This window comes from Lagenorhynchus albirostris, chromosome 19 (genome assembly GCF_949774975.1).
Source record: "Lagenorhynchus albirostris chromosome 19, mLagAlb1.1, whole genome shotgun sequence".
NCBI lineage: Eukaryota > Metazoa > Chordata > Mammalia > Artiodactyla > Delphinidae > Lagenorhynchus > Lagenorhynchus albirostris.
In genome coordinates, this window is record NC_083113.1 from 46898091 (window position 1) to 46923304 (window position 25214).

The window sequence follows — 25214 nt, forward strand, 5'->3', positions numbered from 1 at the left end:
CCATCTACACTACGTGGACCACACAAACCACACACCTTAATTGGTAGAGATTTCATTGAAGGTTTTTTTTTTTTTTAATTATTTATTTATTTATTTGGCTGCACCGGGTCTTAGTTGCAGCATGCAAGATCTTTGTTGCCGCATGCAGGATCTTCGTTGTGGCTTGTGGGATCTTCATTTGTGGTGTGCAGGATCTAGTTGCCTGAACAGGGATCGAACCCAGGCGCCCTGCATTGGGAGCTCAGAGTCTTAGTCACTGGACCACCAGGGAAGTCCCTCTCATTTAAGTCTTGATATCTAGTTTCTAGTTGAGCAAATCCTCCCACCTCTTTCTTCTTCAGAAACCTCATGGCTAGTCTTTTAGCTACTTCCTTTTTCCCCTCAGTGTCCAGAATTAAGTTAATTATAATCTATTTCTCGTGTCAGAATCTCATCTTTGGTCCATGCGTGCCCCTCCTTTAATTATCCCTTCGTTGGTTTCTTTTTAATAATATAATAAACAGGGACGAACCCACACCCAACACAGGAAGTATAACCAGGATTACCCGGGTGGTTCTCAGCCATCCCACCCCTGCCTGTCTCTAAGACGTGGTCACTACCCTGGGATCTCATTCCCTTGATTTTTGTTTTTATTTCTTTTTAAAATTAGCCTATGCATTCTAAAAGGCATATTGTTTAGGTGTAGTTTTTAACTTTATTTTTTTTACAGGTCATTGCGTGTGGTCATCTGTATCGCTGCAGGCGGCTGTAGCACACCCGTGTCCCTGCTATACAGAAGTGCATTATTATTTACCCATTCTTCTTTTGAAAATTAGTTGGGGTTTGCTACTGTGGACGGTGTTTCTGTGAGCATTATAGTTCGTGTCACACGGTGTTCATTTGCAGGAGTTTATATTCCCAAACTGCGTCACAGGAAGTGGAATTGCTGAGTCACAGGATGTGTGAGTGCTCAGCTTTCCAAGAAAATGCCCAAGCATTTCCAAAGTGGTTCTTCGCTAGTAGGAGTATAAATTGGTACAGCCCACTTTGGAAAGCACTTGGGTATTATCTTGGAAAAATAAGAGTATTAGTCATTTCATTTTTGATAAACTCTTTTATTCCTGTCTTTGTCTGCAAACGTGCTTGCCATATTTATCACTCATATTTTGACTTTAATGAATCTTTTCATGATTATCTCCATATTGTTTTATTCTGAAGTATTTTGCTTATGCTTGGCCCTTTACTTTTCTAAATAATTTTTTAATCCATTTAAACAAGTACTGTGAAAACCCTGATGGAAACTTGATTGGAATTGGATTGTATCTATATATCAGTTTAGGAAGGATTGATAATTTTATAACATTAATTCATCCTTTCCATTAGCAAGGTATATCTCTCTATTTAGGTCTTTTTAAAGATTTTTTTTTTTTTACTACCATTCATTTTCTTTAATAGAAATAAGACTCTTTAGGTTTTTTAAATTTGTTTTTGAGTCCATTTTATTAAATTATTCTTCTAGGAATTTTCCCTTCAACTAAGTTTTCATATGCATCTTCATAAAATTATTCACAGTATTTTCTTATCATCTGTTTAAATGTCTGTAGGATGGATGGTGATATCTCCCTTTTCATTTATGATATTGGTTATGTGTATTTTCTCTTTTTTTCTTCTTGATCATTCTCACCACAGGTTTTCTAAATCTTTTCAAATAAACAGCTTTTAGTTTCATTGGTCCTCTCTGTTTTAGATTTATTTTCTGTTTCATTAATATCTATTCCTACCTTTATGATTTCCTTTATTCTACCTTCTTGGAGCATATCTGACCCCAAAACTCATGCCTGTGCAGTCGTGATGCTCTCAGTAATTTCTTGCTCAATTTCTTCCTTTCCTATTTCTGAGTCATTTTAGGTTTGGCCTCATCGTTTCTTCTGGAACTTGAATCTGTGAGTTGGTTCTCATTTGCCTGGGTAGGAAGCACTGTTTTATCTCCCCATTATTCCTGTGAGGCAGGTGTCTCTGCATCACTGAGGACACGGCTGCCTTTGTTACAGGTGATAGAGACGGATCCTGAGCCTGCTTACTCAGTACTAGAAGAAAACTACCAAGAACTGCAGCTGCAGATCAGTGCCCACGTGAATTTCGCTTCATACAAGTGCCAGACGAGCGATGTGCACTTTAAGGAGACACTGGTTCACCAGACCCGAGTGTTTGAGTGAGTCATCAAAAGCCTCCTGACACTCTCAGAGAAGTTCTTTAACTCCATCATTCACTGGCTCCTTCATCAAACATTTATTCAGTGTCCACAACAGCGTAGACCAGACATCACATCTGCGCACCAGAGGGTCTTTGTAGGTCCAATGAAACATTCAGACCCACAAAACTATTGAAGTTCACACTTGAAATCAAGGTGTAGACCTGGAAACACAGTCTTACCGGGAAGGTGGCATCAGGCAGTGGGCTTCGGTGGGAAGAGTCCTTGCAACAGCCCGTATCACCACCCAGGAACTATTCCTGTTGCCCCTGCCCCAGGTGACAGCTCGGACAATACCTACGCTAGCGGGCATGGGGTCCATCTTAGCTTAGAAGGCCGTGACCAACAGAAGCCAACATTTCTCGTAACCACTCCATGGCTATAGCTTCCAGGATCCCTGCAAGGGACGTGCCCAGTTACAAGAGTCACTACACTCAGAGAACCCCAGTGCTATGGCCTCCCTCCAGAGAATCACGATTCTTCCCAGTCCAGCCCAAAGCAAGTTACCAATCAGGCGTCATTTTTACTATAAACAAAGTTGTCTAATAATATGGCTGACATTTCTCTCTTACCAGGCTTCCACGGAAGCAGAACTAGAAAATTAATTCAAAGTTGAAATTGTCCTTAGAAGGAGAAAGGGTTATGTTAACCCTTTATCCACACTCAGGTGATACAAGGATGCTGTGGGTCCTGCTCTCAAAGAGCTCGTAGTGGGTGTTGGGGGAATGGGTGAAAATAGTTCAACTGATGGTTGCAGTACAGTGCTCTGGGTTTGCAGGAAGCATACCTAAAGCAGACCAAGATATAGGGAGAGACAAGTGTGGACAAAGTGGTGGCCCAGCTGAACTTTGGAGGAGAAATAGGAGGTGGCCAGGTGAGGAAGTGAGAAAAAGGGCCTTCAGGCAGAGAGAGCAACATAGACAGAGAGAAAGCCTGTGACTGTTCTTTGAGAATTACAAACACAAAAGCGTAAGCCACTGACATTTCTGCATTGTAAAAATTAGTAAGTAACTTGTTCAACTCATTCTGCATTTGTGGCACTTAAGGCGTCCTCTCAAATTAGTATAGAACCAAAAGGTAGGAAGCAGGAAGTGGTATCTTCTGCTGACGGCCATTTCACCTACAGCAGGGGTCAGCAAATTCTGGCCCGTGGACCAAACCCAACCAGCTGCTTATTTTTATAGATACAGTTATGTGGACACACAGCTGTGCCCGTCTGTTTATTATCGTCCACGGCTGCTTCTGCACTTCCACAGCAGAGGGAGCAGTTGCTGCAGAAATCTCTGGCACGCAAAGCCAAAAACCTTACTATCTGGCCCTTTACAGAGCATTTGTTCACTCCTGGACCTAAACCAAGACTGCGTTTTTACTAAAAGTATTCTGTTCCACTGAGATTTCTCCTCTTTATAAAAATTTGCTTTAGGATAAAGACCAGTGCTCATAAATTCACACAATCCATAAATTCACACAAGCCCCTGAGGCCAAAGCACCTTGACTTCAGGCACAGCTACATGGTCTACCTGGACCGGATAATGGGAATCTAACCCCTAAACCCCACCTTTAGACCTACTGCCCCACCGCAACCCTCAGCTCCTACTTCTCCCCTAAAACTGGGAAGAGCGTGTGTGTTTCTTTCTCTTGCACAACCATTTTCTTACATCAGGGCCTCATCCTCTTGCTGTGACTGTGATCAAGTTTAATCGTGATTCCAGAAAAAGCTTCTATCTCCCAGTTCTTGTCTTAGAGCAGGGAAACTTGAGACAAGAAAAGTCTCCACTAATTGAGAATTTGAGACAAATATGTGTCTCAGCCAGTGAAGACATCTGAGGCAGGGGTCAAATGGTTTCTGACCACAAGGACATTGTTTCTGGTGGAAAGTGATTCAGGAAAGGAGAGGCTTTGGAATTTGCACCCGAGGAAGGTGCTGTCTTGTGAAATAGAGTTTGTTTCCTCTCTCATGGGAATTTTTCAGGATTACCATGATGCAGGCTGAGAGCTCATTGCACAGGCTGCCAGTAGTATGCAAGATGATTTAAGTGCTAAACATCTGCATACTTTTACTTTTAATAGCTATATATATATTTTGTGTGTGTGTTTTAGAAGGAAATATAACAAGTATATCGCATGCATGACTTCAGATAAAATTGCTTAAAACTTGTCTTTGAAGAAATATTTAAGAAACGAAGTGACTTAAAAAAGTTAACGGTACAGATGATGTGCAGACAGGACAAAAATCTGAAGCACGTTTCTCAATTCCATTCCCTGATCTGTTTGCAGGTTTGAACTGATTAATTCAGGAAATGTGCAGCTGGAATTCAGCTGGAGCTCAGAAGAGACGGCAAAGGCTGTCAGCTTTGCAATGCCAGACAACCAAGGTAAGTGCGGTGACGGGTAAAACCCAGGGCTAGAACTGGGTCCCCAGTTATTACAAGAGGCTTGTTCATGGAGAAGCAAGCACTGCTCCAACGGCCCCCTAAGAAGCAAAGGAGAAGCAGAGCAGAGGCCTCCTGGCATCTGCAGAGCCAAAAGGGCCTGAGAAACTCAAGAGCTGAGATCTGCCTTCCTGGGGCCCACACAGATCCCTAGGAATCTTTTCTTTTAGATCTTAACCTTCTGGAAGATTACAGACTCTTGGAGAAACTGATGAAAGCTATGAACTGTCTCCCCAGGAAAATACACACCCATGCCCAATTTGCACTTTAAAAAGAGCCCAACACTTAGTGGGCAATTATCCATTAATTCTCTTTCAACTTGGAGTTTCCCAGACCTTCCTAATGAGCCCTTTTCCATGGGCCCCCAGATTATGAACCCCTACTTTAAAGCAATGATTCTCCAAAGATTATGTTCACAGCCCATTATTCTTGAGGCACGTGACCCACAGACATCTACTTGACCCACCCCCTTGAGCCAAAAGAAAACAAACATGAAAACTTGATGTAATTAATGGAAGTGTTTTTCATGAGTCTCATGTGAGAGATGGGAGCCCATTCTTTGGGCCCTGGGGCCCAAAGTATACCTGCTAGCAGAGGTGAGCCCACAGAGGGTGCCTAGGGCCTGTGAGTGGGCTGCCCCACACCTGCCCTCCCACTGCAGGTGCAGAATATCACTGGCGCTCTATCTGCCCCCAGGTTTCTCCCAAAATGACCAGCTTAGCCAGGGCACGCTGCACACGGGCAGCACCCTGGACAGTGCCATGGACCACTGGAACGAAGCTTCCCTGCCACCCTTCTCTGTGGAGCCCGTCTCAGGCATGGTGCCCGTGGGGAAGACCCAGAAGCTCAAAGTGAAATTCTCCCCAATGGAGGTTGGAGACTTCGAGAGCAATCTTCTCTGCCAGTAAGGAGATGATCTCCCAGCACAAAGCGCTGCAGCTCCTAGCCCCTCTTCTGTCCCACCACGCCCACCATTCTTTCCAGCCCCAGACCCCTCCTCAGCCCCACATTGCCACATTTCCCTTTGGAGGACAAGGAGAATCCATTCTTTTGTATAGCTCATCAACCCTCTGTAGACCCTGCCTCCCGCCCACCTCCCCTTCCCGGCCACGTACAGGATTCCACTGGGCAACAGGATGGTGGGCAGCCAGCTGGGTTCCAGTCCTGGGGCAAGCATGAACTTGGGAAAGCTTTCTTGTACCTTTTCTGAGACTCAGTTTCCTCCTATGTAAAATGCAAATGACAATACCCACCTTGTAGAGTTGTGAAGACTAAATGAGCTAATTCAAGTGAAGAGCTTTGAACAGTGCCTGGCACGCAATAAGTACAATAAACATTAGGTGGTGGTGGCGATGGAGGAGGTGGACCTGGTACATAGTAAGCGAGGGACAGATGGGGCCCAGGTCCAGTTAGAGGAGAGTCAATCCAGTAACATCTGGCAATGAAAGTCCCTGATGTGGTACCCACTCCCCGGCCAGCTCCATGGAGAACACCTACCTTAGAGGAAGTCTGTGATCCATGGCATAGGGTGGCAGAGACCTATGTGAACAATAAGACCTATAGAAACCCTGCAATCACACTGCAGGGACCTTTCCCACACCTGGGCCACCTAAGCTTGGTGCTGGGGCTCGAGGTCTGCTCACATCTAGTGTGCTTTCTCCAAGGAGCTCAGGGTAGTTTTGTAAGGATGTCTGAGTCCTTTTTTGTATCCCACTAGATGCCTATGAAAGAGCCCAGAGGGAAAGACTCTGTGCTGACCTTACAGCAGGGAGGCTTTCTCACCATTGGCAAAGGAAGTAACTTGAGGCCATAGTAAGGTACACAGAAGGAACCAGAATTCAGGCCTCTCATACTCAGCCCATTCATGCATCCATCCACTCCACAATTAATTAGTGACCACCTACTATGTACCATGTACTGTTCAAGGCACTGAGGTTATATTGCTGACCGAGACAGACCCAGCCTCTGCTCTCATGGAGTTCACATTCTGATGGGTGTCATATTCATTTACAACCACGACAGCAAAAATCGACTAAAAAGTTAAAAATAGATCAAAATAACCTTATCCCCTCAGGATTCCTAACCTACCACCTGGAGAGCAAGGCCCAGTCCTGTCAGCAAAAGGGCGGAGCTCCCTGCCCTTCTGCCATTTTGACCTGAAAGACTCGGACTACATCAGCGGTCATCGGCGCAACCCAGATCTCCCAGGGCCTCGTGGTGGGGCTCTGGATCCAAACACCCGGGTGATTGAGTTCACCAGCGTGGGCATAGGAGGGAAGTGTCTCCGGTGAGTCATTTAGGTTTGCGCTAGTTGAGTTCATATCCGTCAGTCCTTCTAAAAACTCAGAGTAGGAATTCAGAGTAGCAAGCTAGACTGACACGTAGAAGCACGCTTGCTGTCCTGGGGTCTGACTTCAGAGAACTGCCTCCGTGAGGAAGCTGTCTTCTGTCTCCCTGGTTTTGACACTCTGGAAAACTTGGAAGACATAAAAATAGGATCCCTGACCACTGCCTTGACCACAGAGGATCACTGGAACAGAAGAACCCTTGGTGTCATTATTATTCCAAAGTCCAGAACTCTAGCCACACTTGGGATCCCCAAGTGAGATGCAGTTTTTGTTTCTGCAGCAACGAAGTGCTCAGAACAGTTCTGATTCCCACATAAAGGAAGTGTGCTAGGGAACAGTCTAGAAAAGTTTCTCTTAATCCTCAAGCCCCTCTCTCACTCTCTGCTATCGATTCTTCCCCCCTTGGCCAGGACTTTTACAATACTGAACCCGACCAATAGCACCTACTCCTTCTGCTGGGTCTCTGAAGAAACTGAAAGTCTCCAGAACCCTCCAGCCTTCACATGCCTTACAGAAAAGGGCCTCATCCTCCCTGAAAAGAAAGCTGAGGTGTGTATGAATGGGGACCGCTTGACCCAGGACTTTATTAATTCTATGCCTCTCTGCATAGCAGGTCTGCGGTAGAGCATGGGTAGAGTTAGGGAGAACCGCCTAAGGGTGTGTCCATCAACAAGTGTTTCTTGAGTGGCTACTCTATGTGTTAGGCAGTCCTCATGGACAAGACAAACCCGAGCTCTCTTGATTGGCCATGGAGAAACAGAAGTTTTAAAAATTGAGATTATTAAAGCAAGGAAAGGAGAGTTGGACACCAATGCCTGGAGACTCTACTAGGACTCATACAAGAATAAGAAGTAAAGAGTTATTTTTGTCCGAGGGACTGACAGCAATGAAAGGACACAGATGTATTTTTACTTGGTCAGGCCAAAGGGCAAAACAGAAAAGTGGAGTCATGTTCCATGGTTTAGTCCTAATGTCCACACAGTGATTTGGAGCAGAGGGACAGACTTAAAGAAATACGAACTTGCTGGCCAAAACAGATCTGTGGACTCTATGTCCTGTAAATTCCACAGAGAATCTTGGAGGCAGAAATAAATCCATGAAACGGAAATTCCGAATTCAGTTGCCTTCAGGAAGACCATACAAATGAATGACGCAGGCCAAGGGGACAGTGATAGGGAATGATGGGCACCAGGGCTGGCTGGCCACAGTGCTTCTCTGGAAGGTCACCATACAGAGCAGTGGGCTCAGCGTTGCTGGTTCTCCCAGACTTTTCAGGAAAAGCCCAAATTACAAGCTTCCACCTTGAATCTTTCCATTTTTACATGCCATCCAGAGACATGGCATGAAATATGGTAGCCTAGCCAGCAGAGCCTGTGAGTGGGGTAGACCCCCTGAGAAATACTTGCTGGGCTGGGCAAACAGAGATTGATGTTGCTGTTACAGCTAAACTTACGTGCCCTTACAAAGAGGGTAGAAAGGAAGTGATGACCTGGTAGTGTCCACCCGCATAACCCCAGGGCTGGCAAGCCTCTAAGGGCACATGGAGTAAACACACAGAAGTGCCTCTAACTGCTCTGCTCCAACCTGTCTTCTCAGATTATCTTCCAGTTCACACCTTTCCATCTGGACATCTCGGAAGCATTCTGGACTTTCTTAATCCCCGAACACAACATCACAGTCCCTTTCCTGCTGGTAGGCAAAGCCACTGACCCTCTCATCAATCTGGACAAGTCACATCTCAACTTCAGTTGTCTCCTCATTGGTAAGGCTGCCCTGTTGGTTTATATTTAGAATTGGCATGACCTGTGGGGAAGGGGCGTGGGACCAACCCAGCAATGCGCTGCAGGAGCAGACATGGGCAGGGAGCTCTTCCTGGTGCCTTCCAGAAGCATGTCAGAGGGCCTTTATCACTATTCACAAGGCCACAACATATTCAACCTCTCAATCTAATTTCCATCAAGTGTCTTCTAAACCCACACACCAATAACCTAAGGAAATTTAGGAGGCTTGCTACAGAGCCTACTTGGAAGATTCCTTTGGGGCCTGGACTGACTATGTTTATTTCCAGATCCCCACGTCAGCCCCATCCTGCTTGCATGTGCCCCCAGATTATGGCTGTATCTGTTTGCTTCTTGTTCTGTGCCAAAGTGATCACATTTCTCTGCCACCCTTTCACACTTTTATCCAGCTCAACAAATATTACCGAGCCCCTTGTGTGAGCCAGGCACTCTTCTGTAAGCTGGGAATGCGATGGACAAAGCCCAAGTCCCGACCGTCATGATGGTTACATTCTAGTAGCAGGAAGCAGACTACCAAAACATGACAAAGCAAAATGTATAGCATGTCAGATGTTGATAAGTGTTCCAGAGAAGAATAAAGCAGGGTAGGGGAATAAGGAATGCTAGTGGGCAGTGGGAAGGTGACATTTGAGATGAGACTTGAAGGACATAAAGGAAGTGATTGGCAAGTCCCTTATAACACTGTGAATCTATCACATGGATGTGATGTTTTGTGTGTGTGTGTGTGTGTGTGTGTGTGTGTGTGTGTGTGTAAAATACAACTAAAGTCAGAGGATTTTTTAGTAATTCATTAGATTTTATTATTTATAAAAGTAATATTCTTTATACATCAATCAATATGGTGTTGTATAAGGAAAAATGTAATAATCATTCCCCCCCATTCTATCTCATCCTTTCCTTTCTGTCAAAGGAAACCAGTGTTAACAATGTGATGTGTATTACTTCCATACATTTCTTATACTGATACATATAAACAGATAGGAGGAGATTGTGGCATTTAGTAAGGTTTTGAACAAATAAATGAGCAAGGTAGCATAAGAATAATAAGACAAACAGGATTTAATCTAGGAATGCAATGATGGTGCATTTCAATATAATTGTTACATCAACAGATTAAAGAAGAACCAGGTGATCATACTGATATATACTGAAAAGTCATTTCTAAAATTCAGCAGACATTCTCAACAAAAACTCTAATAGTAAAATAGGAATAGAGGGAAAAACGTGAATAAAGAAGATTAACCAAAATCAAGGGGCAGATATTATCTGGTAATAAACTACTAAAGTCACTTCAATTAAAGTCAGGAATTAGGCAAGGATGTTCATTATCACCGTCATTATTGAACACTTTCTTAGTGATTTTAGCAAATACAATAGAACAAGAAAATTAAATAATTGACAAACATTGGGGAAAAAAGAGGCAAAATTATCTCATTATGCTGTTGCTGATGACTTCATACATAGATAACCTCAAGAGACTCTAGAGAAAAGCAAAACAAACTACTAGAATCAACAAGATAATGTAGGAATGACTGGATGCAAGACGTGTGCAAAAATCAATGGTTTCTCTTTCTTTTAGCAGTAAGCACCTAGAAACAAACAAAAAATTCCATTCATAAGACCTATATGATAGCTAAGGATAAATGTAACGAGAAAAGCACAGGACCTATGTGAATAAAACTATAAAATCTTATTAAAATGCCCCCAAACAAGATCTGAACATTTGTCAATTCTCCCAAAATTAAATGCAAATTTAACCGAGTTTCAATTAAAATCCCAACTAGGGTTGTCAGATAAAATACAAGATGCACAGTTAAATCTGAATTTCAGATAACAATGAATAGTAGTTCAGAATGCCAAGCAATATGCAATATTTGGGACATACTTATACTAAAAAATTATTTGCTAAATCTGGCAACCTTAGTTCCAAAATGATTGGGGTGAGGGGGGAGTTGGAAAAAATGATTCTGAAGTTCATGTGGAAAAATAAATGCTCTACAATAGTCAAGGAAAGTAAGAAAAAGCAAAACAGTGATAGGAGATGTATTAGTCAGGGCCCTGTCAGCACGCTGGTGACATACCCAAAGCCTAATTCGAAAGAGTCCGATGCAGGGGTTGTTTACAGAGATATGGGCAGGGCTGAGGGGCCTACCAGCCCCCATTAACAAAAGCAGGAAGGCATCGGGTCTGAAGGAACAAGGAGGATCCCAGGAGAGCTGTGACCCAGGCAGAGCAGCCACCTAAGAGGAACAGGCAGTTGATGGGGTAAAGTTCTAGAAGGAAGAGGTAGAGTCCCTTTGGGAGGAAGGATCCTTGTAGAGCAAAAAGAAGGAAGAGAGGAGGCCAAAGGCCGAGGAGCTGGGAAGAGGAAGGGAAAGAAGCTGCGGAGCCTCTTCTACGAAGGCTTCCTCGTGCCTCCTGAGGTGGGCCAGGAGCAGGCACGAGGCCTCCCTGAGGGCAGTGTTTCCCCCTCCAGGCAGAGAGGCCAGGGAGACCGTGAAGATCATCAACAAGGAGGAGCAGAGGTTCCATTTTGCCTTCCAGGACACCTCCCGATATTCTGAAGGTTTCAGCAGCAGCCTGGTCGTGTGTCCCATGGAAGGCTGGGTCCCACCGCTGTCCAGGTAAACAGAAAGGAAGGCCCCCAGGACTGCACTCGCCCAACATGGCAGGGTCCCAGGCCCACCAGCCAGGAGAATCGGTTTCCCTTCGAGTGCCCCGTCCCTGAAGTCTCTCCCCACTCTAAAATTTAGATATTACAATTCCATCTCTGTCCTACTTATTCCCTGTTGTCAATTTTCCTAGTGAATTGTAGAGCATTGAGAACTTTAAGCTCTTGTTCTCAGTGTTTTCTTATGTTTATATTCTTTTCCTTGCTATCCACTGTGTTTGCAAATCCATAAAGCAGTGGCCTGCCGTGCCTGGCAAATCTTCAAAATTCATCGTGATTTGGAGTTAGGATGCCTTTTCCTCCTAGTGTATAATAGTTTAGTATTCAGCCTCTTTAACAGGTTGGTCTAGTCATCTAATCTGCTGTCTTCGTCCCCAACCAGGTTCCCAATTGATATTTTCTTCACACCGAAGCAGGAAGGAGAAGTGAACTTCAATTTGATCTGCAATGTGGAAAAGAAAGCCCACCCTCTGACCTTAAATGTCAAGGCTCAGGGCTACTCTATGAATGTAGAGGTCAAGTGCAAGGACAAGACTGGCACCGTCACTCTCTTGACTCCCAACCAGACCACGACTCTCAACTTCTATGAGGTAAAGATGAGAGAGGGCCTCGCTCTCTCTGTTTCCACACTGGCTGGGAAAAGCAGTACAAGTGAATAGTCGCTGAATCTCTGTTTCAAATGCCGGGGAGACCAGGAGAGCAGAAACAGGCCAGGAGCAGCTCCACTCCCAGAATGTGTATGGTTCTGATGTGAAAGCTTATTTTACTTTCCAGAGGGTGGAGAGATGGGAGAGAAGGGGGAAATGCTTGTCTTAAACCTACAGAAGGATGTTTTGCTACCAAGTGAGATCTAGGAATTAAATTGTCATCTCACTCTTCTCACCTAGTAGCTCTTGCTGGGCTCTCTGACTACTCTCTGAGCTAATGAAACTCAACTCGCGAAAATCATCTGCCTTCACTATTTCCCACAGGGTGTTTTCCCCCAACGTGTTGCGTATCCTGACCCCACAGAAGGGAACCATGGTTTGCATTCACTCAACATTCAACTCTGTTCTCTCTCAGGTGGCGTTGAATGAATGTGTCCAGTGTGAATTCAGCTTCATCAACACCGGCAAGTTCAACTTCAGCTTCCAGGCAGAGCTATCCGGCCCCAAGTCCCTGCTGCAGTACTTGAAATTTTCACCCATGGATGGCAGTGTGGATGTGGGGCAGAGTGCACAGGCCTCCCTGTCTTTCCAGCCATTTAAGAAATGTGTCTTGAAGGGCCTGGAACTCAAAATCAAGGTGAGACCATTTAACATTGTCCGACACTGAACGCATTCACAGCATTCTGTCTTGAGAACTATGTCTGATGGCCACCCTTAGCTGCAAGGAAGGATGGGAAGTCAAGCATGTTTCCCAGGCACATTGGCAGCCAGAGTCCTGCTAATGAGGAGGCCCTGGGAGGCAGCTGTTGGGTAAGGACTGGCAGTCTCTGCACACCCCTCCGCCTTCAGGCTGAATCATCGCTGCAGGAGCAAAGCAAGAGCCAATGTCAGGCCCAGGTGCAGAGTAGTCCACCTTGCTTTCCTTAAATAAACATGTAAACTGTTCATCAGAATCTCTGCAGATGGAGCCCTGAGACCTGAATTTTTTTTAAGCACTCGACTGTTCCCCTCCTTCACCTGAGGGCGTAAGGGCCCTTTCCTCTCACTTCTAATCACACTCCACCTGCCATTCCCTTCCCACAGATCAGCCACGGTCCAACATTTTTGTGCAGCATCTCAGGCTGTGCCGTGAGCCCAGCCGTCCATTTCTCCTTCACCAGCTACAACTTTGGGACCTGCTTCATCTACCAAGCTGGGATGCCCCCATACAAACAAATCCTAGTTGTCTCCAGCAAGGAAGAGACGTCTATGAGGTAAGCAGACTTCCCAGAGCTTCCAGATGATTCTGCCACTCCTGTGGGTCCTACAGCCTCCACACAGGTGGGGTCCTGCCAGGACAGAAAAGGAAGGATTCTGGGAAAGCCTCAGACACAGGTGGGCGTGAATCCTGAGTCTCCGTTCCCCGCCGCTAACACTCATACTTGGATAGCCATGAGCTACTCTGCTAAAAAAAAATCCTCTTCTGGAAATGAGGAGGGCAATGCCGAGCGACCTGACAAGAGGTTCGATGGCTTCCACTTATTTTCCGCATGTAATAGATGTGGGAACTGAGGTTTGGAGAGTTAAAAAGTTAATTTCTCAGGCGAGTGACCTTGCAGCAAATGGCAGATCTAAACTGAGCCTGAGCCTTCTGATTCAAATCCAGCCTCTCTGTGCCATCCCTGTGTAGAATGTTCCAGTCCAGGTTTCTGGGCCCTATTCCAGACCTAAGAAAACAAAACTGGCCCAGAGACCTATGTTTATTCAAAGTTCTCCAGGTTAGTACTCTGCAAGTGAACTTTCTTCAGTGTCAGAAATGTTGTATGTCTCCACTGTCCAGTGCGGTAGCCTACAGCTGCACGTGACTGTGGGGCACTTGAAATGTGGCTAGTGCCACTGCAGAACAGAACTTCATTTTATTTTATTTTAATTAATTTTAACTTTAAGAGCCACGTGTGTCTAGTGGCTACCATATCACATAGCACAGGTCTAGGTTCAGATCCCAGCGCTTCCCTAGCTATGTGACCTTGGGCAAAATTCTTAAACTCTCTGTGCCTCTGTCTCCTTGCCTGAAGTGGGGGATAGTCGTACCTCCCCACAGGGCTATTAGAAGGATTAAATTAGTAGAGAGAGTACTTAGAACAGTGCCCGGAACATAGGAAATGCTCAGTTTTTTTTATCTGCTGCTACTGTTGTGGCGGTGATGGTGGTGATGGTGCTGGTGACGATGATGATGATTCTCCTGAATGTTAAATTACAAGAGTGTCATGTACTTTTAAATACTAATTTAAAATCTTATCCACCTACACTCCTCCTTGCCTGATTTAATCTGAGTCTTACTTTGCTTAAGGCGTTGCGCTCTATTTTATTGCCTCAGCCAGAGTCCTTCTCTAAATACCCGGAAGGCAGATGAGGAGGGGCTGTAACGGAGGTCTACGTGCTTCCTGCCCACAAGTGAAGGGGGGTGGACATGATCTTTGAAGGTCCCTTCTAGTTGAGCGATTAGCAATAATAATAATAGCTCACCTTTCTGGAATGTTTCCCCTGTACCCTGTCTAGTGACTGATTTAGTCATTTTATCTCATTTAATCCTCACAACAATTTTATGAGGTAGCCATCACTACCCGCATTTACAGAGGAGGAAACAGAGACGCAAATGGGCTGAGTAAACTCTTCTCAGGTCACATGGCTAGTTAGGGATAGAACCCGGATCCACACTCCTGTCCGTCTGACTCTGGACACATACTCCTCCCCACTGTGCTTAACCACCCAGTTACTTCAGGAAGCCCCCCCTTCTTATGAAAGGGTACAAAACCATGAGCTGCCTTATCAAGGAAGAGAGGATAAAGAAAGTGAAAAGAGCACTGGGCAAAAGGTCATGAGACTTTGCATTTGAGGCCTGGCTCTGCCAGGATCTCTGGATGTGATCTGGGGGAAGTAACTCGACAGTGCCCGGGAGACCACGGGCTGGATCACTGCTGAAGTCCCTTCCAGCCCTTACATTTGGACTCCAGGAAAACTGGGCAGGACATCAAGCAGTGGATCCAGCTCAGAGAAACAAGGGACAGAATCTCCGCCACTGGGTCAGGCATCCGAGAGCTTACACACCTTCCTGCTGATCTTCTCCAGCTTAGAGTGTTTGTACACCAACACCAGCCACCTCGAGGTGAACTTCCGAGTTGATGTGGTGAAGCCAGGAAAGACACTGGAGATTCCCATCATCTTTTATCCTCGAGAAAGTATCAATTATCGAGAACTCATCCCCTTTGAAATCAATGGGCTCTCACAACAAGTAGTTGAAATCAAAGGGAAAGGCACTGAAATGAAGGTAAGAGCCAGTTGGGGAGATCCTCGGGCTGGGCGCCCCTCCTTCTTGCCCTTCTTTGCCCACCTGAGCCCACCTTCCACCCCCTCCAAGTCTCCTGCCCCCAAGCTGCTCTGTCAGGGGGTCAACCAGTCCCACCCAGGGGTGAATCGTCAGATCAGACCCAAGTGAATCACATAGATCTCGTTCAATACCAAACTTTACTGTATCAAAGGATACAAGTAATCACAGGAGGTCACTGGAGAAACACTCTTTTTCTTGGAGAAGTTTGAGACTATCAGATGCAGCATCCCGAGCATGTCCTCTTCGTCCCACATTAGGGCGTGTAGTGTTTTCAGGTTACGAGGTAAGACTTGTTTTAAGCTCTGTATGCAGACAAACCTTTCAGTCATGGGACATTTTTCCTTAACACCACACAGACTGACATTCTCCAGCCAGCCACAGCTCCCAGGATCCTATTTGACTGAGGGCCTTCCTTCTAACCAGGTGCTCCTAATAGGAAGGGACTGGTCCTGTCCTGCTGCTAATCCCAGTGTCTTCCCAGTGTCTGGTTAACATTTAAGGTGTCTGTCTGGTAGGAGCATTTGCGTTTCATAGGGAGTTTTGGAAAACTGAAGACCTTCCAAGATCCTCGGCAATGCATGGAACGTTTCAGCAGCCAAGAGAAAATGGGAGGGGTGTATTCCGGCAGCCTTCCCATCAAGCCGAGAGCAACAGGACCAGGCCACCTGGTGTGTCTGCACCCGCGCCAGTGATGGGGTCTCTTCTGATGTCATTGATTCATTCGAGTGTTCATTCGTTCATCACTCACTCAGCACCCATTGTGTCAGGTGCTTTGCAGAAATCCTGCAGAGGAGGCTTAAGCATGTTCTCTCACCTCCAGGAGTTCACAGGGTGGGGCTGGAGACCCTTGCCTTGGTACACAAAATGGAAACATATGGGCAGGATAGAAAGAGCGTGTAGGGGAGGGGTGCAGTTTAGTGACTGGTCAAATGACAGTGACCAGTGGGTGCTATTCGTGTGGGTCACGTCATCCTGGAGGACAAGGCCCAGCCTGACCTTGGCCTGATCCAGGTCAGCATTTTGATCAGTACTTCAGATGAGGACTTTGAAATGTACGTGCTTCTCCCACCTCCGCTGCCACCATCACCTCTCACTCCTAAAGGCTCTCGCTCCTGCCCTCTTCCAGTCCATCTCCACAGAGGAGTGAGCCAGGGCACCCTCCCAAGACACACACTTGATGGGGCCACTCCAGGCTGCACTGGCTTCCCACTTCTCCCAGAAGAAAGCCTGACCCCTCTCCGAACTGTCTTCCCGTGTCTCCCTCTCGCTCCCAGCCACGGGCTGGGAGTCCAGTCCACTCCCTCCAGCTCAGGGCCTCGCCACAGCTTGTCTCCTCCCTCGGGATCCAGCCCCACACCACCCTGACGCAAACCCACAGGATCCCACCCTTCCTTTAGCTCTCAGTAGGAACATGCCTTCCTCAGGGAAGCCTCCCTCACCCCCAGGCTGGCTCAGCCCCTTGTACCCTGAGCTTTTCCTTCCTAACATCTCTGAACCCAGCCGTAATTATGTGATTGTGCAACAAGTTGTTTAGTGGGCATTTTAAGCACATAAATGTTTGTTGAGTGGGCGAATGCCCATCCGATGTGAAGAATGAGGGACACAGAAAGAGAAGGAACCAGCCTTGCCTCACCAGGGTACCCATATCGTATTTCTTTTTCTCATTAACTGATGAACCCTCCTTCCCTGCTCTCTTTCTTGTCCCACAGATTTTAGTCCTCAATCCAGCCAATAAGACTGTGAAGTTAGGAGCTGTCCTGCCTGGACAGGTGGCGAAGAAAACGATTTCCATCATGAACGACAGCCAAGCCCAGCTCACCTTTGACCTGTCAGCCCTGTTCTCGATTCCAGAACTCCAGGACCCCAAGGTTGGTGCTCGGGCCCCTAGTGGCATCTTCATGCCCCATCTCTCCCCCCACCCCCCGCCCCGATGACAGGGATGGCCGCGGTTCTCGTGCACCTTCAGTGTGCCGGGCAGTTCTGAGAGCTCTCCCTGTGCTGCCTCTGGTCATCTTCACAGAAACAGTGTAGGGTGGTGCTTCTGTGATTCTCATTTTACATGTAAGGAAACCAAGGCTTGGAGAGGCTGCATGCCTCTAGAGGGCAACAGTGATGTAGAAAGAGAAGTGCCCTTGCTGGATTCAGAAGATCTGGGCTCTAATGAATATACATATATCATCACAGCAGAAAATTTGAAAAAATTTTCAAATACGGAAAATCACAAAGCAGAACATTTCGCCTATAATCTCATACCCAGAAATAATCACTTAACATTTTGGTACCTATCTTTCCCCTGTTTTTCCTACACATTTTTAAAATAACATATTAACGTTCAGATTGTTTTGAAACCTGCTTTTCCCAAATTGAAATAGCTCCTAAACATTCAATGTCATTTGTGCCTCTATACCCCCATTATGCAGATGGACCAATCCTCTGTTTCTGCTCATCTCAGGTGTTCCTGATTTTTTATTTTTATAAGCAGCATTGTAATATCCATGTAAACAAAACTTTGTGTGAATCCATGACCTTCTGCTTAATACATACTCCTAGGAGTGGGCTTCTTGGACCAAAAGGAAGAGTATGTTTCGATATACGTCACTCATCTGCCCCCGAAAGCTTGTCCCTCCTTCCACTTCAATCCGCTGTGTGAAAGAAGCATGCTTGTTGCCAAATCCATGTCCTCGAGCTCCCTAAATAGAGAAGCTACAGTCCTGGCTGCCGTCTACCCATCTCACAGTGTTTGGGTGGCCCTTTGAAGATGGACCAGGTGTATTTCATTTTGAGGATGGACTATATCCATTCCTTCATTCAATTCATTCTTACATTTACTCAGTAAGTCAGTGCTACGTGCTGGAAATATAAAGGTGTGGCTTAGTCAGCTTGGGCTGCCATAACAGAACACCACAGACTGGGTCGCTTAAACAACAGACGTTTATTTTCTTACAGTTCTGGAGGCTGGAAGTCTGACATCAGGGTGCCAACATAGTTTCTGGTGAGGACGCTCCTCCTGGCTTGCAGACGACCACCTTCTTGCTGTGTCCCCACATGTCAGAGAGACGGCAAGCTCCAGCTCTCCGGTGTCCCTTTTTATAAGGGCGCTAATCTCATCATTAGGGTCCCACTCTCTTGACCTCATTCTAAACCTAATTACCTCCCAAAGGCCCCATCTCCAAACACTACTCACATATGGACTTGGGAGGACACAGTGCAGTCCATAGTAAGGTGAATATGACATAGACTTTGGTCTGGTGGAGTTCACAGTCTTTTGGGGTCACAGACACATGAACAGTCCCAGGAAAGCCTAGAAGCTGCAGAAGCAGGGTGCGATTCAGGACCAGGGCTGCTCAGAGGAGGGCCTCACAGTGGAGAGAGGTCTGAACTGCGTCTTACAGGATGAAGAGGTATCTCCCAGGCAGACAGGTTGAGGAAGAGTGTTTCTGGCAGGCAAGATTATATAGGCTCAAAGGGGTTGATGCTTTTGGAATCCTAGGTGTGATTCAATGTGGTAGGAGTGTTGTGGACCATCTGAGGATTGCAGGATACAGGAACACTGGCTGTGAGAGGCCAACCAAAGCAGGAGACCCAGTGGGCATCTCGTCCTTGGACCCCGCATCACCCACTTTGCCATCCAGAGAAAGAGGGAAAACCTGCTGCTTCCCTTTCCTCATTAATCCAAAGTAAAGTCCTCATTCCAGTGGGTCAGGGCCCCTCACAGTTCGGCTGCACCAGTTCTGCCTCTTGAGGTGGTGAGACGAAAGCTGCCAGAATGGCCTGGACCGGCACTGTCACCCCGGGGGGTCACTTCCATCATTGTGTTTTGAGAAATCTCTAAGGTCGCTTTCCTATTGTGATTCTCAGCCGTTATCTCACTCCCCCCGCCCCCCCTCCCTGCCCGCCACAGTCCACTTCCGGTGGCTGCTCAGCACTCCGTAGGGAAGGGAGCTCAAGGATGAAAAGGGCTTGACTTCCTTCAAGCTGATTTTGATTTGATTTTTACCAGGACCAAGGGGAGAGAGCAGCCCCTTATATTCAAGTTCCAACAGCGGTTCTCAAACTTCAGAACACATGAGTCCTCAAATGCAGGTTCCAAGCTCTCCCAAGGAGACTGGTTCTCTTGGGCTGGGGCAGGACCCAAGAGTCTGCCTTTTAACCAGCACACTGGGGAATGTGATGCAGGGAGCCCAGGGAGCGCGCCTTGAAAACCACCGGCGCACTGAGTCTTTTCTACTTGCTCTTACTGTTTCCTCCACCAGAGAACGGGGTTATTTGCAAGGGGTTGGAAAGAGAATTAACACTGATTGAATGCCTGTTACGTGCCACACATTTTGTACGGGTGGTCTGGGTCTTCACCGTAGAGTAAATCACAGAAAGTTTCAGTAACTCACCACAGGTGACACAGCTGGTGAGAGGGCAGAATGATATTACACCTGGCCTGATACGGTCCCAGCAGCAGGACCCCCCGAAACGGAGCCTCAGGAGCACCCCACCCTCAGCTGCTGAGGCTCGTTGTCATTTTATCCAGGTCATCACCTTGACACCATCCCGCAACATCACCCTGAAGCCCAAAGAGGTCCGGAAGCTGGAAGTCAACTTCGCCCCGAAGAAGCGTGTCCCTCCCTTCTCCGAAGAGGTGTTCATGGAGTGCATGGGGCTCCTGCGGCCCCTCTTCCTCCTCAGCGGCTGCTGCCAGGCCCTGGAGATCTCCCTGGACCAGAAACATCTTCCCTTCGGAACAGTCGTGTGTCAGACACAAGCCACGCGTCGCGTCCTCATGTTGAACACAGGCGACGTGGGTGCGAGGTAGGAGAGCCCTCTGGGCCTGGATTCCCATTTAACTATCCCAGGACCCTCTAAAGTGGTCAAGATATTGTCCCCATTTCACAGATGAAGTTGAGGCTCAAAGTGGTTATATGACTTGCCAGCAGGGACCCACCCAGGCACTACTTGGGGAATGCTGCCATCGCCGTGCCCACTGCGCACCACACACCTGCAGGGGGCGCCCTTCACACCGACCTCAGTTGAACAGTGCCCTGAGGCTGTGGTATGGCAGCCTTGGCACTGGAAGCACTGGTCTGCACCATCCACCCTCTGTGTCCTACCTGGACCAAGTGCCAGACCACAGAGGGGGTGACCACACAGGGCCATCGGATCCCAGTGCCACCAAGAATAGGGGCAACTGTCATGTGAAGGGATCATCTCCACCCCCCTGGTCAGACCTGAGAGGCAGTGCAGGGAGCAGCTATGGCCACAGTCTCAGGAGGGTTCCAGTCCTGGCCCGACCACATCCTAGCTGTGTGACCTCGGGTACACGTGTAAGCGTGTTCACGCACATGCCCCTCAGTGTGCCACTTCCCACCCTGCTCAGCCCCAAGGGAGAGCCTGGAGATCCCACCCAGGAATGACCTGGCCTTTGTCCCACTGCCTCTGCTTTGCCCAGTAGTCTGAACCTCCCAGCTAAAAGCACAGGCAAAATCTCTTTTCTCAGCAGGATTGAGGACACCCCAAGGATATTAGTAAACTACTTTGTCTCCTTTTGTCTTGGAAAAGGTTTAAATGGGATGCCAGAAAATTTGAGCCTCATTTCTCCATCAGCCCGGAAGAGGGCTATATCACCGCAGGCATGGAGGTTTCTTTCGAAGTGACTTACCATCCTACTGAGGTGGGCAAGGAGACCCTCCGTAAAAACTTGCTCTGCTTCATCCAGGGTGGCAGTCCTCTGAGCCTAACCCTGTCTGGAGTCTGCGTGGGACCACCTTCGGTAAAAGAGGTCAGTAGGTGCTGCCCACAGATGGGCCAGTGGCCAGAGTGGGCCCAGCAAGCCCCACAGGAGAACTCAGTCAGGCCTTCTAGAAACAAGTGGCCCTGTTCAAACAGTCCTTGGTGCCCACATCAAACATGTAGACCTGCTCCCTCCTACCACAGGGCCTTCGCACATGCTGTTCCCACCGCTGATATATTCATGTCCCCCTCTTCATCTAGTTAATTCCTATTTATTCTTCAGCTCTCAACTCAAGCATCTCATTCTCAGGGAAGGTTGTATTGACATCTTGGGCTAGATCAAATTCTGTCATAAGCTCTTTAAGTAAGGGGTGAACACCTTTCGCTTTCTCTATGGTTAAAAAGTGGGCTTGGGGGGCTTCCCTGGTGGCGCAGTGGTTGAGAGTCCACCTGCCGATGCAGGGGACATGGGTTCATGCCCCAGTCCGGGAGGATCCCACATGCCGCGGAGCAGCTGGGCCCATGAGCCATGGCCGCTGAGCCTGTGTACCCGGAGCCTCTGCTCCGCAACGGGAGAGGCCACAACAGTAAGAGGCCCGCGTACAGAAAGAAAGAACGAAAGAACGAAAGAAGGAAGGGAGGAAGGGAGGAAGGGAGGAAGGGAGGAAGGAAGAAAAAAATGGGCTTGGGTTAATCCTCTGCTAGCCCTGTTCCTGGAAACCTAACAGTGGAAACCTGATAGTTCCTGGCAACACTGCTTATGGTCATAGACACCTGATCTCCATCTCCTGTTGTTTCAACAATGTTATATAAATGGAATCATGCAGTATGCTATAAATGTGTATGTACAAGTCTTGGCAAGAATATATGCTTTCATTTCCTTGGGTAAGTATGTAATAGTGGAATGGCTGGGTCATAGGGTAGGTATATGTTTACCTTTTTAAGAACCTACCAAATTGTTTTCCGAAGTGGTTGTGTCATTTTACATTCCCATCAGCCACGTCTGACATTTCCACTTGTGCCGCATCCCTGCCAATACTTGATATGGTCAGTTTTTTTTAATTTTAGTCATTCTAACAGGTACGTGGTGATATCTCATTGTGGTTTTTAATTTGCATTTTCCTAACGACTAATGATGTTAAGCATCTTTTCAGGTACTTATTTGCCATCCATATATCTTCTTTGTTGAAGTGTCTGTTCAGATCTCCTATTTTTATTTGGGTTGTTTGTTTTCTTACTATTGAGTTTTGAGAGCTCTCTGTATATTCAGGACACAAGTTTTAAATTTAGATCCTCAGTCTGTTTAGAGTTCATTTTCATATGTAGTGTAAGACAGGAATCAAAATTCATTTTTTTTTTGTACATGGATATCCAGTTCCAGCAGCATTTATTTAATCGATTATCCTTTCTCCACCAAACTGCCTTTGTACTTTGGTCAGAAACCAATTGATAATATATGTGTGGGTCTCTTGCTAAACTCTGTTCTCATCCCACTGGTGATCTCTTTAACTCTCTTCACACCACTGCGACATTGTCCACGTTGCTAAGCTCAATGGCTAGTTCTCATGGCTCATCTTACTTGACCTGTCGATAGCATTTGACACCTTGAACAAGCCCCTCCTCTTTCACGCACTTCCTTCATTACATGGCCTCCAGGGTACCACCCTCTCCTGGCTTTCCACCCACCTTATTAGCTGCTGCTTCTTGTCTCCTCTTCTGATTTTTCTTAACATTGGAACACGCCAGTCAGGAATTAGTCCTGAAATTCCTTCTTTTTTCCTAAATACACTTACTTCTTGATAATTTCATCCAGTTTCTTGGCCTGAAAAAAACATTGCTATACTGACAACACCCAAATATATATAGAGAGAGGTAGATATAGATAGATAGATAGATAGATATAGATAGATATCTATATATCTATAGATATATAGATATCTATATATATATATATATGGCCTGAACCTTTCCTTGAACTCCAGATTTGTAAATTCCACTGCCTGCTTAAGGTGCCTGTTTTCTTCCAGGTGGTGAATTTCACCTGCCAGGTACGCTCCAAGCACACACAGACCATCATGCTTTCAAACCACACCAACCAAACCTGGAATCTGCACCCCATCTTTGAAGGCGAGCACTGGGAGGGGCCCGATTTCATCACCCTGGAGCCCCATCAGCAAAGCAAGCCCTATGAGATTACCTACCGGCCCCGCACCTTGAATGTGGAGAACCGCAAGCATCAGGTAGGTTGAGCCCCACCTCCCCCACTGTTTTCCTGGCATGGTTGGAGGGAGGAGTTGTGTGAGAGAGAATGTTAAAACAAGAGGGGACCCCACAAATGATATTGGATCCACGGGGAATCATGTCCAAAGCTTATCAAGTCCACAGCTTCCCTTTTCGTCCATGTATTTTCATGTTTAGGGGATTCTCTTGGAACCAGGGGCTCAGTTCTAAAATGGAGTCCTCAACTAAGCATCAAGCAATTGATACTTAGTTTAAGTGCACAAATAGCATCATAGTGACTGTAATAAAAATGAAAAAAAAAAAGAAGCCACAGTCTTCCACCTCCCCTCCCCAAAAAGAGCTGTTTTCTTCCGTCTTCACTACCAGTCCTTATTCAAATACAGCCATAGCTACCATCACAGCATCCTCAGTTTTGCATCCTGTTTACTTTTACTTTACATTATATCATGAGCATTTTTCTATTTAACTATGTAATCTTTGTGATAATCATTTTTAACAACCGACTAATATTTCATTGAATGACAGTTCCATAATTTATTTAACATCCCCCAGTTGTTGGACGTTTAAGTTATCTCTAAATTTTCATCAATATAAGTAGTTCTAATATACACATGTATGTATACATGTAACTTTTTCTGCTGTAGGGGTTTTTCTTCAGTAAGTTCCTTGGGATGGGATCCCTGGTTCAAATACACATGAACATTTTTATGACTCTTGGGAACATATTCCCAAGCTGCTTTCCAAAAGTGTTATGCTTATTTGCAGAGCCTCCACTAATCCTGTGCTACTGCTATGCCTGAGAGGTAGCTAATAAAGGACCCTCTGTGTCATTCTGACCACATTTCTTCTTCTCTTAGGGCACCCTCTTCTTCCCCCTCCCAGATGGGACCGGCTGGCTGTATGTACTGCATGGGACTCCCGAGCTCCCCAAAGCCGTGGCCAATATCTACCGTGAAGTGCCATGTAAGACGCCCTACACTGAGCTCCTGCCAATAACCAACTGGCTGAACAAGCCCCAGAGGTGAGGAAGTGGGGGAGACGGGGGGAGGACTCGCACCGTCGAGCCTAGCCCCTCCCCTGGTCAGGGCCCCTAGAGGACAGTGGGGGCTAAAGAGTCAAAGTTCTGTGCTGTGGCCAGGCATTGCTCAACTGAGCCCCAGAGAGAGTCTCCTGTTCAGCGCTCTCTGTGAGCAGCTGATAACTTGAAAATCTCCTAGAACAGAGCCTGGCACAAAATAAGTGCTCAGTAAATGTTAGCTGTCATTATTATTATCAAAACGATAATTGTGGTTGTTATTATTGAAAGCCCTGTCTTATCACCTAAGCCACTGGCCAGAGAAGGACGTCCCTTGGGTCTTGTACTTGCAGTGAGAGTGGAGGAGAACAGAAGACCTAGAGGAGCTTGAGGCCAACCAGCCTGGTCCCCTTCTTTTATGGAAAAGAAGCCAAAGGCTGGGAGAAGAGAACTGCCTGCTCAGCATAGTGGATGAAGGCCCAGACCCAAGCTGAAATGCTAGTTCTGCCAGTAACTAGGCCTTGTTAAATGAGCTGTCATCTTCCTTCTCTCAGCCTCAATTTCTTCCCTAGTAAGATGGAGAGGATAACGAGAGGTACCTCCGACAGGCACTGTGAGGACTGAAAGCCCGTAATGTAACGCGCGTGGTGCACTGTGAGGACTGAAAGCCCGTAATGTAACGCGCGTGGTGCACTGTGAGGACTGAAAGCCCGTGATGTAACGCGCGTGGTGCACTGTGAGGACTG

At 46.7% G+C, this 25214-nt stretch overlaps 1 protein-coding gene across 2 annotated transcripts in view; it reads left to right on the forward strand.

Moving 5' to 3' along the window:
- The window catches only part of HYDIN (HYDIN axonemal central pair apparatus protein), a 354255-nt gene that overhangs the window by 312250 nt on the left and 16791 nt on the right, over nt 1–25214 (forward strand). For both annotated transcript variants that reach the window (XM_060129934.1, XM_060129933.1), the window contains 16 exons: nt 2031–2191; nt 4508–4605; nt 5359–5566; nt 6737–6949; nt 7421–7559; nt 8607–8772; nt 11286–11433; nt 11863–12070; nt 12543–12764; nt 13211–13380; nt 15236–15434; nt 17204–17362; nt 20017–20294; nt 21042–21261; nt 23240–23452; nt 24311–24474. In XM_060129934.1, coding sequence (XP_059985917.1) covers nt 2031–2191; nt 4508–4605; nt 5359–5566; nt 6737–6949; nt 7421–7559; nt 8607–8772; nt 11286–11433; nt 11863–12070; nt 12543–12764; nt 13211–13380; nt 15236–15434; nt 17204–17362; nt 20017–20294; nt 21042–21261; nt 23240–23452; nt 24311–24474 — 2966 coding nt within the window. The remainder of the gene's footprint in view (nt 1–2030; nt 2192–4507; nt 4606–5358; nt 5567–6736; nt 6950–7420; nt 7560–8606; nt 8773–11285; nt 11434–11862; nt 12071–12542; nt 12765–13210; nt 13381–15235; nt 15435–17203; nt 17363–20016; nt 20295–21041; nt 21262–23239; nt 23453–24310; nt 24475–25214) is intronic.